Source organism: Carassius gibelio, chromosome A1, assembly GCF_023724105.1.
Source record: "Carassius gibelio isolate Cgi1373 ecotype wild population from Czech Republic chromosome A1, carGib1.2-hapl.c, whole genome shotgun sequence".
Taxonomy (NCBI): domain Eukaryota; kingdom Metazoa; phylum Chordata; class Actinopteri; order Cypriniformes; family Cyprinidae; genus Carassius; species Carassius gibelio.
Window position 1 is genome coordinate 9,474,610 of NC_068371.1, and position 14,823 is coordinate 9,489,432.

The window sequence follows — 14,823 nt, forward strand, 5'->3', positions numbered from 1 at the left end:
ACTGGGCGTCGCGTGATTGTGAATTTTCCACAGTTTTGACGCGCCCACCGTGCGCAGGGACTGTTAATGGCGTTCATTTGCATTTGACTGTTTTCATGTGTTTGGTGTAGAGAGAGGGAGAGAGAGAGAGAGAGAGATTCAATCTAACATCTAACGTTACTCGAATCATTGAGCGTGCGTCTGAGAGCAATGGTTTGTAAAGTTGGATGGAAATATGAACACACCTCATAACCAAATATTTTCCTCAAAAATACTAGTCTGTTTGCATAGACAGAAATCAAATACGCATACATACCCTTATGGAACGTACGTTTTGTGTTTAATTATAGGTGGCAAGGTAAGAGAATCGAGTTGAATTTGGCGCGGAGCGCGTGGGAGGCACTGGCAAACACAGTATCAGATCTGAGCGGAGATGTTAAGGAGCGTGCATGCGCTCGACAGTTTGCCATGATGTCTCGAGTTCAGTCGATGGAGTCGCAGAGGAATCTCGATCCAGAATAGATCTCATCCCCGTTACCGACGTTTTAACGACTGAATACGGCGTGTTGCTGTTGTTTTCTCCAAAAGGATGCGATATTGACGGAATCCCCCTCGGTGGCGGCACGCGTACCTGTTCCACAAAGCTCCACTGCGGAAAGCGCTCGAGACTTAGAAAATAAAAAATAACAGAAATATTAAGGTGAAAAATCCATGTGGTTTTTGTATTTCAACTGAATCCCTGAACGTTTTTTTTTTTCCTGGTTAATCTCTGTAAGGAATGGACACGGTAAACACAAGGACACTGGTGGAATTACGCCGTTAAGAGCGCTGAACTTGACGGATTTGTTTATAAAGAAAGATCAAGGTTATGCGATGAAGACTGAGGACACGGTTTAATTTCCTGACTGGTACTTTGGAAATGTATAATGAGGATATTAGGTGAGTTGCTCTCTTTTTACTTTCAATAAAACATCAAAGAACGTGTTATTCACGTATTATTTTCCCTACCGAACGTGGGTTCGCTCTCTCAAAGCCAAACAGGAGTCGTTGGAGCTTCCCGTTGATGAAATCGTCGGCTTATTTTTATGACGGGAGAAATTATTTCAACCGCCTTGATGCGCAACACCTGCTGCGCGAGCGAGCGCCCTACATAGAGACAACCCCCGAGCGCGCGTGAGGGGAATACCACACCGTTATTTAAACACACACCTTTTAAGCACTGACTACACTCTCGAAGCTCACTTCTTTAAAACACGGTTATGTGGTGTTGTAGTCAGCCTCTGAGGTTACTTGGTTCCGTGCGGGGGAACCGTTACGCTTCCACGCAGATCAGTTTGCCCGCGAGCCCACTCTCGGATCCTATTGATGTTTCTTTTTTCTCTAATAGACTACTGAAAATGCGCGAGAAGTTACAGAAATACACTAAATGATGAGTTTTGTCATTTCTGCTGACCTGGTGTAAGGATTTTGGTTGACTTTATTCCAGAACATTGAATACTTAAGCTCCTGTCAAGGTGGTTCGCCGAAGGTCTGAAAATATGCGCCGACAAACGCGCCTTCTCTGTGAGGAAATCTTCGTGGATAACATTCACAAGACATCGGTCAGTTTCACAGATGGCACATTTCAATCACGGAGAGGCTTCTTCACTGACACCTCGTGACACGCAAGGTAAGATATGATATAAAAATTGAACGTTTAGTAATATGTGTGAAGCGGCTGACTGTGAGATCCGACAGGGGGCGCCGTTGTTTCGCGGGTTCAGTATTAAAGGGGAATGAGGGACTTGCAGATTTGGGTGCAGTCACGTTGTCCAAGCACATTTTTGATGTTTTCCTCTTGCTTACAGGACCAGGTCTGAAATAGTCTTTCCTGCAATGGAGGATACAATTTTAGAAGCTGAAATATTTTAAAACCACCCTCTCCCTACCCATACATTCATGCATAGAGATACTATACACATATTGATAAAATGACCTTAACTGAACACACAGATATACAGCAATGCATTCTTACATTTGTTTTATTGGGCCAGTGTGATGCCTTAGGTTCAGAAGCATAATTGAATCAAAATATGCAAACACAGACATGAGTGTTTGGCTAATGCACTGCCCTGTTGAACATACTAATGTGCTCAAGGGGCAGTGGAATTACCTTCAGAATTATTGGCAAATAAAATGGAAGTTGCAATAAAGCATACTGACTTTAAATCTCCATAGCAAGATTTTTTTCAAACTGTTGCTTCACCACAACAGTTAGTTGACCTTAGAGACTTTATAGGCTATAATACCACAGTTTTCCACACATTTCATAAGCTTGCAAAGCTAGAGGTCTCTGCATTAATTTACTTAAGTAGATTATGTTTTGGACCTTAAAGAGAAGAATATATGAGGGTACATGCTGGTCAGAAAAAGAGATGGATGGGGGAAGAGGACCTAGTGCAGGTGCTGATTTTGAGAGTGCTCGTAACTAATGACACCTCCACCTTTCCACACAGTAAAACTCAGAAATCCACCCACTACCTCCCCATTCGCCTGTGAAGAGAATTGATCTCAGCGGTGATATTCTGCAAACAGAGGAGCCAATATGCACTTTATGTTGTGGTTCTGAATTATGAAATATGGGCTGTGACAGACCATCAGAACTGTGGTTAGTACTTTCAGACATATGTTCAAAGCTCACTCGTAAAAAAACATTCCTATTTGCATGACGTTTCTGGTAGGGTTGCTTAAATTTTGATGCATAAAAAGTCATGGGCCTATTTTTGTATGTGGGTGAAACAAACTGTCTTTATTTTGAACCTTGGCTTCTCTTCTGTTGTATCCTGCAAGCTCAGGGTGAAGGTGATGTCTAATGTGACTGAAAACATTACACACGTTTTACGTAAAGTGTCCAACAAATCTGACAGATGCACATGCAGAACGAGATAGAGTGATGCTACTCCAGGTTAGCTTTAAGGGCATGGTTGCTTTGCTGGGGTAGCTCGGTGAGTATGCCAATTATGGACGTTAGCAAGTATTCTAAATGAGAAAGGTACAGGGGCAACAGAGCATAACTGCCTGTCTCTGGAATCTCTAATGTGGTCATTGAGGCATGTACCAATTTTATACCCTCACAAACTACCAATGCAACCATCAAGAAAGCAATTATGCAATTATGTGATTGGCACTAATTAGTATGCTTCACAATACACCTGAATGTTTTAGCTGTCAAAAGCGAAACCCTCTTACTATCTCCTATAAGTGTTTTCAAACAATTCAAAATGCATCAATACATTTTTAATTTGTCAGGTGTTAAACAAGTCTTTGCTTCTTTTATTAAAAAATGACATTGTAGGAGGAATTCTATAATACATCAGGTGGTAGTCATCCACTTTTCTTCTGTTCATGCATTGCTATATCAATGTTGTTATTAAAACTATTTTTAAATATCAATTTAATCTATTGTGTGTGTGTTTGTGTACACACACACACGTCAAATGTCTAATTGTAAAAATTTTTCTTTATATTATTAAATGTGTTGTTTTAGATAAATGGATCCTATTTAAATAAGTTTTGTCCAAAAGTGCCGTTGTTGAAAACATTCATGCCCATATTATTTTTCAACTTCCCATATAGGAGTATTTGCAATATATTCAGTGTAATATTTCAGTGTAGGACTTTTTCTGTTAAGCTGTGCATTTATGAGTTTTGCATTAAGCTTCGTCCTTTGTTGAGGACTGGTGATATAAAATGGTAGTATCTGCAGCATGCAGTATGGCAGCACATTCTTATCACATCGTTCATTGCTGAGCACTCCAAACAAATTCCCAAAATTCAAGCTGTGAAAATGTTTTATTGATTTTGATGTCATGATTAGTATTGATTTCAAATGACATGCCCTGGCACATACAGTATATTAAGCTGACACATAAACTGGCACAATTTTATGATGCTGTTGTATATACAGGTGCATCTCAATAAATTAGAATGGCATGGAAAAGTTGATTTATTTCAGTATTTCAACTCTAATTGTGAAACTCGTCTATTAAATAAATTCAGACTTTTTGTTTCTTTTAATTGTGATGATTTTGGCTCACATTTAACAAAAACCCATCAATTCACTATCTCAACCAATTAGAATAAATCATAAGAACAAAAAAAAATAAAACATTTTTAGTGAATTGTTGGTCTTCTGGAAAGTATGTTAATTTACTGTACATGTACTCTATACTTGGTAGGGGCTCCTTTTGCTTTAATTAATACCACAAGTCGGCATGGCATGGACGTGATCAGTTTGTGGCACTGCTGAGGTGGTATGGAACCCCAGGTTTTTTTGACAGTGACCTTCAGCTCATCTGCATTTTTTGGTCTCTTGTTTATCATTTTCCTCTCGACAACACCCCATATATTCTTTACGGGGATCTGGTCTGGTGAGTTTGCTGGCCAGTCAAGCACACCAACACCATGGTCATTTAACCAACTTTTGGTACTTTTGGCAGTGTGGGCAGGTGCCAAATCCTGCAGGAAAATGAAATCAGTATCTTCAAAAAGCTGGTCAGCAAAAGGAAGCATGAAGTGCTCCAAAATTTCTTGGTAAATGGGTGCAGTGACTATGGTTTTCAAAAAACACAATGGACCAACACCAGCAGATGACATTGCACCCCAAATTATCACAGACTGTGGAAACTTAACACTGGACTTCAAGCAACTTGGGCTATGAGCTTCTCCACCCTTCCTCCAGACTCTAGGACCTTGGTTTCCAAATGAAATACAAAACTTGCTCTCATCTGAAAAGAGGACTTTGGACCAGTGGGCAACAGTCCAGTTCTTCTTCTCCTTAGCCCAGGTAAGACGCTTCTGATGTTGTCTGTGGTTCAGGAGTTGCTTAACAAGAGGAAAAAGACAACTGTAGCCAAAATCTTTAACATGTCTGTATGCCTTGACCCCAGCCTCAGTCCATTCCTTATGAAGTTCACTCAAATTCTTGAATCGATTTTGCTTGACTCATAAGGCTGCGGTTCTCTCGGTTGGTTGTGCATCTTTTTCTTCAATAGGTTTTCCTTCCACTCAACTTCTGTTAACATGATTGGATACAGCACTCTGAGAAGCCAGCTTCTTTGGCAATGAGTGTTTGTGACTTACCCTCCTTGTGAAGGGGGTCAATGATTGTCTTCCTCATGATTGTGTAGCCTAGGGAACCAAACTGAGAGACCATATTGAAGACTCAGGAAACCTTTGCAGGCATTTTGAGCTGATTGGCATGCCACCATATTCTAATTTGTTGAGAATTGTGGGCTGAATTTATTTAATACATGAGTTTCACAATTTGAGTTTAATTACTGAAATGAACTTTTCCACAACATATAATTTATTGAGATGCACCCCGTATGTCCTGTTTGTGTGTTACCAATGAAATTTTCAACCTGAATTGAACAAGAAACAGAAAATTATACTGTACTGGTGCATACATTTTTGTTATAACATAATTCTCAACATTATCTGAGTACCTTTCTGTGGTTATTGGCTATGGCCCAGGGTAGTCTGTGAATGAAATCGAGGTGTGAATATGACTGATGGTTAAACTCCAGGGATGAAGCAGGTGTTTCCAATGACATTTCTGAAACTGAAAAGTTCAGAGTGAATTTGATCAGTCTTGTAAAGCATGTTTGATAGCAAAGTATCTCTACCTTGATAAAAGGAGCCAAATGAACAGGAAAAAAATCTATATACGTATGTTTTTTTTTTTTTACTTAAAGGAATATTGTCAGTCATTCACCCACCCTTTAGTTGTTCCAAATCTGTATGATTTTTCATCTGAGTAACATAAAAGGAGATGTTTTGAAGTATGTTCACACTGCTGTTTTCCATACAGCAAAAATGAAAAGGTGCCAATTGGGTTGTTGAATACACTATGTTGTATGGAATAAAGCTCCTGTAGTAGACTACATCTCTTTTTGTGTTCCACAGAATACAAGAAAGTCAGGTGGAATTGCAATGATATGGGGGTGAGTAATGTTGACCAATTTATTTATTTGTTGAGTAAACTATTCCTTTAAGCAATGAGTACAGTTTCTTCCATCCTGAGGTTGACTTTTACGTTCAATCTCTTGAGATTGAACCATTTTTGAACCGCTGACATCAGCGCACTTAAATTTAACCATGTATAAGCTTAACCATGTATAAGCTGTTCTTCACTCATGAAGTTATAATGAACTCCAGTTAGTGCATGGTTTCATCCATTATTACTATAATTTAAGAGACAGACACACTAGCCATCTGGAATCATTCAGGCATCAAATTCCACCTAGAATCGTAATAAATATTGAAGAGTCCTATCAATTAGATGGGCCGTTTAAATGCAGCCACACTGATATATTGCAAGACAGTACATCAGAGTTAATTGCTAATAAGTGAACCACTGTTCCATTTAACTGTTTAGACTAATTGAAAAGTATTGACTTGAAATGATTGAGTATTTGGACAGAGTACCATACCATCTTAATCTTAACGTTTAAAAGCTTGTCTTGCAGATTTGCATCCTATTCACTTTCAAATTCCCCTCCACTGAATCATTGCGTGCAACCTGGAAAGTAATAGGTCAGATGGAATTTATGTCTTTGCGTTGTCTGATTTTGGTCTAGTTTGGAACTAGCAAACATGATTTGTTAAGACTGACTGTGTTATGCATTCTTTAAAAATTTCTCATCTTGACAGGGGCTGAAGCCAGGAATGATGGGAGCTGTAGTCTGGTTGATGGTCTTATGGGGTTTGCTGGGTTGGTCGGAGGCTGCAGAGAAGCCTCCTTCCCTGAGTGTAGCTGTGATATTGGGCCAGACCCCCACCGTATCTGAATCAGCCCTGCGTCCGGCTCGTGGGATAGGTGCGCCTCTGGATGTGACAGTTCTCAGTATCCAGGTGAACCAGACGGACCCAGGAAGCATGCTTACACACCTGTGTGAGCTCATGTCCCGACAGAGGCTGCACGGGCTGGTCTATGGAGATGGCACGGACCAGGAAGCTGTGGCACAGATGCTGGACTTTGTTTCCTCTCAGACTTCCATGCCCATTCTTGGAATCCATGGTGGCTCTGCTATGACAATGGCTGAAAAGGTAAGCATGCATTCCTCTCTTGCTGGCTGTATGCGCTTTATTTGTTGTATACTTTGGCTAGACATTTTCAGCAACCCACCTTGGAATATTTCATCATATCAAAGCCTAAACAGAAAGCTTGATTTCAAATATTCAATGTCATGTTTTGGATTGTCTAGCTGTGTGGCATTAAACGAGACGCAATTCAGATACCTGACAGATTTTCTTTATCAGCATGCCATCTGCATCAGATATAGCCTGACGGATTGCCAGTCTTCCTGTCACTGTCCCTCTGTCTGTCTGTTTGTTTCTGCAAAGTTGGCAATGAGTTGTGTTTATAGCAAAATCAGTTGCAGTTGTGTGGGTGTGACAGATACCTGCTGCCAGGTTAGTGACAAAGCTGACAGTTTAGCATTGAAGAAAGTGTATGATTGCAAATCTATTCATTGATGCTGTTTTCATTTTTATGAAAATACTTCTTTTTTTTTTAAAATAAGCTCATTTTCCAACTCCTCTAGAGTTAAGCAGTTGAGTTTTACCATTTTCGAATCCATTCAGCTGATCTCCGGGTCTGGTGGTTGCACTTTTAGCTTAGCTTAGCAAAGATCTAGCAAAGATCATTAAATCTGATTAGAACGTTTAGCATCTCACTCAAAAATGACCAAAGAGTTTCTATATTTTTCCTATTTAAAACTTGACTCTTCTGTAGTTACATGTTGTACTAAGAATGACAGTAAATGAAAAGTTGTGATTTTCTAGGCTGATATGGCTAGGAACTATACTCTCATTCTGGCGTAATAATGAAGGAACGTTGCTGCCATACCATGGGTGCAGCAGGTGCAGTGATATTATGCAGTGCCTAAAAATAGTCCCTAACTAGTTTGTGTAGTTGCAGCAATAGCAGAGTTGCCGGGGACTATTTTCAGATTCAACCATCAGATTCAATGATCAATGTTAAGCTAAAAGTGCTACATCCAGACCCAGAGATCGGCTGAATAGATTAAAAAACTGTAAAACTCAATTGTTTAACTCTAGGGGAGTTGGAAAATGAGCCTATTTTTTAAAGAAGTGGAGTGTTCCTTTAAACATCAATCTGATGATGTTTTAATACTATCAAATTGATAAATTTGACTGTTTGGCTATTAATGCACAATGTTCATCCACATGAGCTGTACAAACTTCTTGTGGGCGACCATGTCTTCCTGTTGCATCATCTGGCTGAGTTCACTTCAAACTATCCTTCCAAATAGTGATTTAATAATTTTAGATGAATGCACAATCTCTTTTAACAGTGATGAAATACAACTACAAAGTAAGTGGATTGTGCTACTTTGTCAAAACTCATGGTTTGGAACTATTTCTCACTTAAACCAGACAGTGTTTTTAAAGTTTTAATTCTTATGCAATGTCATTTAGTTTTCTATGATTAGTATATCATTTTTATGTGCTGGTTTATTATTATTTTTAGTTTTTTTTTACTGTCTTCTTATACTGTCATTCTATGTATGACAAGTTATGTTTGATGGCAAGTATATACTGAAAGGTGCTTAATAATTCATAAGGTTCAGATTCATCATTATCTAATTTCCTCCGAACTAGGGCCACATCCCCCGACTTCGTTTTTTGACACATTAGGCCCTGGTTCTGCCGTAGAGCTTGAAGGGTAATAATTGAAGAGATTCTTCAGGATGAAGTGGGGCTTAGGGAGTCAAATGCTGGGGCTGATGTGAATGAAACTCATACATTAAGAAGACCCCTGCTTGCTGTTTCCCATAACACTACTCATCCCTTTTTTAAATCATCACCCAGAGTTTCTTTTGATACTCAAGCTTAAACAGCCTGTGCTGTATTGGCTGTTCAATAACACATAAAGCACAATGCATTTCCAAGTCTGAAATAGAAAGATGGAAAATATCACAATTACTGTCTGATCCTTTTCACATTTAATAAGGAGTCAGTAAGATTGTGATGGCAAAGCTACATTTTCAGCCTTCAGTGTAACATTATGAAATGTTAATTTGGTGCTCAAGAATTTTTTTTTTTTTTTTTTTTATCACAGTTGAAAATGGTTAGTGTGCTTAGAATTTTTCCAGGATTATTTTAGTAATAGAAAGCTCAAAAGAACAGCTTTTAGTATTAATTTGAAATGGTCATCTTTTGTAACATTATAAATGTTTTATTGTAACTTTTGATGAGTTCAATGCATCTTTGCTGTATATAAGTTTACATTTCTTTAAAAAAAAGTGTACAATTGTACATCCTTGCATATTCTTGCTTTTAATAAAACATTTTGGTCTGCTGCCCTTGGGTAGGCGACACTGAGATTCAAGGACACTTTCTTTCAAAGAGTCATAACCATCATGATATCTAATACTGATCCAAATCTGCTACATATAATGATAATAAAGGGTTACAGTTCAGTTCAATTAAATTCAAATGGTTTTTGCAAACAAATTAAGTCTTTTCTCAGCACTTTTTAATTTATTTATAAAAATAACCTCTGTTGTGATGTGTTTAGTTTCAGCCTTTCTGATTAGACTTAACAGAATTAAACTGCTTCGGTGTCAAATTAGGTAAATGTGTTAACTGTGTTAAATGTAATGTTACAATTTAGTGTTAGAAATATTTAATTGATTTCAATGTACCATAGAACATGTTAACATTTGGCATCCTAAATTGTACATTTTGCATACAAGTGCTGTTACTGCAGGACTGATTTCTACACAACATGAGTGGCTTGCTAAATCATAAATTGTATGAAAATTAAGTAAATAGTATATTTTACTACACTGTCAGGAGTTTACCACAAGTAGATGTACAGTAATATTATTAATTATTATTTAGCACTCTTTGTATTCTGATTATCGGTTGATCTCTAACTGCAGCACCTTTTATATTAGTCATCTTTTTTTTTCATAAAACACAAAAGGAGAGATTTTAACAAGAAGGAGTTGGATAGAATCGTGTAAAGATTCTTCAAAATGTGTCCTTCTGTGATCCATGAAAAAAAGCCAGCTTTTATGTACTTTTAGGTTTGGAGCGACTTAAAAATCATTCCAGAATTTTTAGATTTGGGTGAACTATCTCTTTAAAATGTTTCAGAATGGCCTTTATCTCTGTTGTATTATACATAATTTCTCTCTTGTACCGCTGTGTTTCTTGGCCTGCTTTGATCAAGTTCAACTGCATGTCTTTTTGCGGTGTACTCTGGGGGGTGTATGAGTGTGTTTTGAGAGTGTGTAAGTGATGATCCTAGTGGATGCATCGCTTCACTGTGAACCCAGATTTTTATTCTCATGTTATTAAAAATGAAGGCACCGGGATGCATCTTTTTAACCATGCTTCCGCCTCTCATATGGGAAAGAAAGGGACAGGGAACACTAACACACAGGCCCTAATGCACACTGAGGGGGCAGGACTGAATATTCGATGTGCTGCTTTATGTGGTTCACATGTTCAGTTTCTAGAATGAGGTCTGGGCATATGCATTTAGGGTCTATATGAGGGGGTGGAGAGAAGGATAGAGAAAGAAAACTGGAGGGAAAAAGAGCCAGGCCTGAAGAGTTAAACACTAAAGCTGTTTTCTGCCCCATTGAAGCTGTTTTTATCCCATCTGTATTAGAGAGGTGCATTATGGGAGAAAAGAACAAAACAGAGGGGCTGGCATAAATTAAATATGTAGCATTCACTTACAGGCGGACGTGTACAGACACACAGTCCTTTCCTTTTCGCTTATCCATCTCCCACACACTCTCAAATTTTCTTGTTATTTATTTAACAATAGATTAAGGTTGCACTGGCACATTAGATCATATGATGTCATCAGCTGTGCCAAATAAGTAGCTATAAAAAACACAGTAATGCACAGAAAAACCCACTTGAAGGGTAAAAGTCAACTCATCTCTATCTCTAAGCTTACAAGACACTTTGCTGATGTCACTTTTTGATGATGTCAGCCACAATAAAACTCTCTGCACTGGATCGGTTCATGTCATATAGTTTTTTTTTGTGTTGTAGCATAAAAGAAGAAACAAAATATATAAAGGTATATAAAATAAAATATATAAGGTAAAATTGACAAAAATATATGTTTAAAAAACGTCTAAAACAACAACAAAGCAGCTGCTTTTTGTTTGATGTAATTTGTTTAATTTTATCGAAAACATTATGTAGGTAATATTTTTGTGGAAAGTCTTTTTCGGTCACTTTTGAACGCATCCATGCTGAATAAAAGTATCAGTAAAACAAATCTTATTGACCCCAAACTTTTGAATGGAAATGTATATATTACTAAAATATTTATAGCATGAAAATAGAGTTAAGATTTTTTTGTGTAATTAAGATGGCCGTTTTTATTTAGCTTAGAACAGCATTTGGTGTAATTTTGAAATACTGTTCCAGCTCTTGTTTATACTTTCCCTGTGTTCCTCCATTCCCAAATTCCCCCAAGGAGGGATCATTACAGGTTAAGTTGATAGTCCTATATAAGCCAAAATAAAATCGTCCTTCGTTATTTTGTCATGTATTACTGCACTTCAAGTAGACACCAAAATAAAGTTACAATGGCGGACCTCAGCTAAAATGTAATTTCAAATGCTTTAAAAGACCCCGGAATGGTACACAGTGGACAAACGATCTGCCATCACTCAATACTGTTTGATAAATCCTTCTCTCTCCTAACAGTAGTGCCTTGATGGCCACCTACCTATTTTGGTCTGTACCACAGTGACTCATTGCAGTTCTTAGATGCTATTATAGATGGACTTGGCTTACAGATATATGAAATAAGAAATTAATTTACATTCGGTTACTGTCGTTGGGAGACTGGATAACAAATCTCTAGCCAAGTCAATGTCGCTTCAATTCAAGTTACAGGGAAGCTTCCATATTGTATGTGGTACTTTGAACTATAGGATCAGATGAAGCTTTACAGGTCTTTTCTTAGAAGATAATGCTTTCAAACCTCTGTCAAGTTTCAGTCTGTCCCCTAATCTTTTAATCTCCGCAATACCTCTATATATGAATCTTCCTTTCCCCTCATCTCTCTCTTACCCAATCTTTTTTCCTTCAGGATTTATCAGAAGAGAGGGTCTACACAAAGGATCCCTCTCTCTGGCAGACCACCAAAATGTCTCTCGTCGTCACTTATTTTCTTTCTTCCTATTCCTCTCGTCGCTTCTTTCCTGCGGGTTGTAAAGGACAATCAGCTAACATGGAGATTGGTGGCTGCATTCAGGACCGAATGAGGTCATTTTCACACTTAGCGCTGCCTTCATGGGAAATGACAGTCTATTTGGGAGAAGAACGAGTGAAACAACTCGAAAAAACCTTTGAAAGCAGCTTTTAAAGGCTAAGTTTAGATTCCCTGTTCAGCAGCCTACTGCATTTTGTGCGACACTAACTTTATGAATATTTTATAGTGAAGTAGACACACAGGCTAATTCATTTAGAGTGAAATGTTAACCTCATAATTCCTACTGTTTTTTGGATTTGACTTGGGCCAGAGGCTTTTTTTTGTGCGAGAGGGTGAGAGAATGAATTATGAAGAGTTTGAGAGATTATGTTAATATGTTAAATCTGATCTTTTTTATATGCATCAGCTTGAGTTGCCTTTCAAAACAAGTCGCTACTATAAAAACTACGAATCAAAAGCATGGGGTTCATAAGGAACAAATACGAAGTTATACTAGCGGTGCGCCAACTTAAAATGTCATGCTTATCAGAGACACGGAGTCTACTACACACACTAGATTAACTATGACAGAGGAACCAAACAGTGATCCTTTATTCCCACCAGAGAAATGACTGTCGATAGTGTTGGACTATTTTGGGTACATCAAGAATGACATTTAAATATTGCCTTAAAAACTGCTGCTAAAGAGCGAATACACTGCTTTAAACAATTTTAATGCACAATATTAAGGCAGGATTGCTGTAAGATCACATTTATTAGAAATTAATTAATTATAACATTTAAAAATACTAATGTACATGCTGTATCTTTATTTGTTTCAGGTGGTGGTTTATAGATTTTCGAGCATGTCCATGTTTGGTCATAATGGTCTAGCAGTCATCTCCTGATCAAAGACTGCCTGGCGTAGGATTGGATTCATAAATGTGTAGCTGTTCAAAGCGCTGGGCCACAGTAGCTGTGTGTGGGACTGATCACCCCTTATGATTCACTTCCATACTCTGTCTGTTCAGGCAGGATTGCATTTCTCACTTTACTGTTACCAAACTGAATGTCAATACATGTACATGTTTCATATTTCTTTCTTTAGTTCATTTTAAATAATCAGGTTGAGAAACAAAGGAAATGGTCAGATCCTAAACCCTTAAAATTGAACAGTTCCAAATAAATCCATTTACCGTTTAATGTTTTTGAAATACTTCTCTTAAGCTCACCACGGCTGCATTTGTTTGCTTAGAAATATAGTAAAAACTGCAATATTGAGAAGTATTGATGCCATTTTAAATAGCACTTTTCTATTTCTATGTATTTTCTAATTTAATTTATTCCTGTCACGATAAAGTAGTAAAAGCTGAATTTTCATCATCATTACTCCAGTTGTCAGTGTCACATGATCCTTCAGAAATAGTTTTATTATGCTGATTTGGGGCTCAAGAAAGATTTCTTAGAATGTCACAGATGAAAATGGCTGTGCTGCTTAATATTTTAATGGCGCCTGGGACTTTTATTATGACAGTGCAGAAAATGCCAGCGCCTGAGCGCACAAAGCTTTTGTTATCGGTCTTCATTAGTTTCCTGTCTTTGTCTAACAGTTCTGGCAAAAAAAAATTACAAAGAACTTTTGAACAAGGTATATTTGAAAACATATTATAGCGTTTGCTTTTCTATTATTACTAAAAGAAAGACAAATGCGATAATACTTACTGTCGGCCTTTAGCGAAAATGCATTTTATTTCAAGTCTTTGAATGTCTAATAAACTAATTTCACTTACCTTGCAAACTTTGTTGAATTCAGCTGAGATCCTCTGAGGATTGCATTTGTAGATTGCATAAAATGTCTGTACTTGATTGACAAATTTTAAACCCTTGATTTCAAACTACGCTGCATAATATACCATTTGCTGTTGCCATATTATTGTCATATTTATACTGTGTGCTGTATGTAAAATTATTGCTACTTTTTCTTTAATTGGAAAAATATATAAATCCCACTGCACACAACTTGACCAGAAACACTCTTGGTTACAGTGTTTACTTCCTTTTTAATAATATTTTCAACAGGTTTTTTTTTTTTTTTACTGAAAATACAATAATATAATTACAGAATCAAGGAGGTTACATTTAAATACATCTCTTTATTTTACAGATAATTTATCAAGTTCAAATGATTATTCTTTTCACATTTATTAATTTTCAAATTATATAATTTTGTAAATATTATGTAAAGTAAATCTAAATTTAATTTTAGAAACTGTTATACATGTGTTTTCATGATATTTAAACTAAATTCTGTAATATCGGCTTAATATCGACCACTTGATCGACCGTATGATTTCAAACATTCCCCTTCAAGTCAAAAACTGCAGTTATCAAATTTAGCTCTGCAATTTCACTATATGTCAAGTATTGACTTTTTTTAAGTCCTTTTGTATACCTTAAGCAGTGCCTTCCGAGAAACATCTGATACAGTAAAAACATCTGTGAATTCCATTAAGTCTCTCAACCTCTGAGCAATAAATGTTTTCATTGGCTCAAAAACCAATAAAAAAGAACAATCTTGCCTCAAGAACCCCCTATAAACTGAA

The 14,823-nt window shown here is 37.2% G+C and overlaps 1 protein-coding gene across 3 annotated transcripts in view; it reads left to right on the forward strand.

Moving 5' to 3' along the window:
- Window positions 1-600: 600 nt before the first annotated feature.
- The window catches only part of LOC127985926 (glutamate receptor ionotropic, NMDA 2A), an 81,924-nt gene continuing 67,701 nt past the window's right edge, over window positions 601-14,823 (forward strand). The window contains exons 1-4 of one of the 3 annotated variants that reach the window (XM_052588168.1): window positions 601-918; window positions 1,466-1,648; window positions 5,926-5,963; window positions 6,673-7,068. In XM_052588168.1, coding sequence (XP_052444128.1) covers window positions 1,594-1,648; window positions 5,926-5,963; window positions 6,673-7,068 — 489 coding nt within the window. In that variant the 5' untranslated portion in view covers window positions 601-918; window positions 1,466-1,593. Of the gene's footprint in view, window positions 919-1,465; window positions 1,649-5,925; window positions 5,964-6,194; window positions 6,556-6,672; window positions 7,069-14,823 lie in introns of those variants that run through there. The other 2 variants (XM_052588232.1, XM_052588261.1) reach the window with 2 other exon arrangements.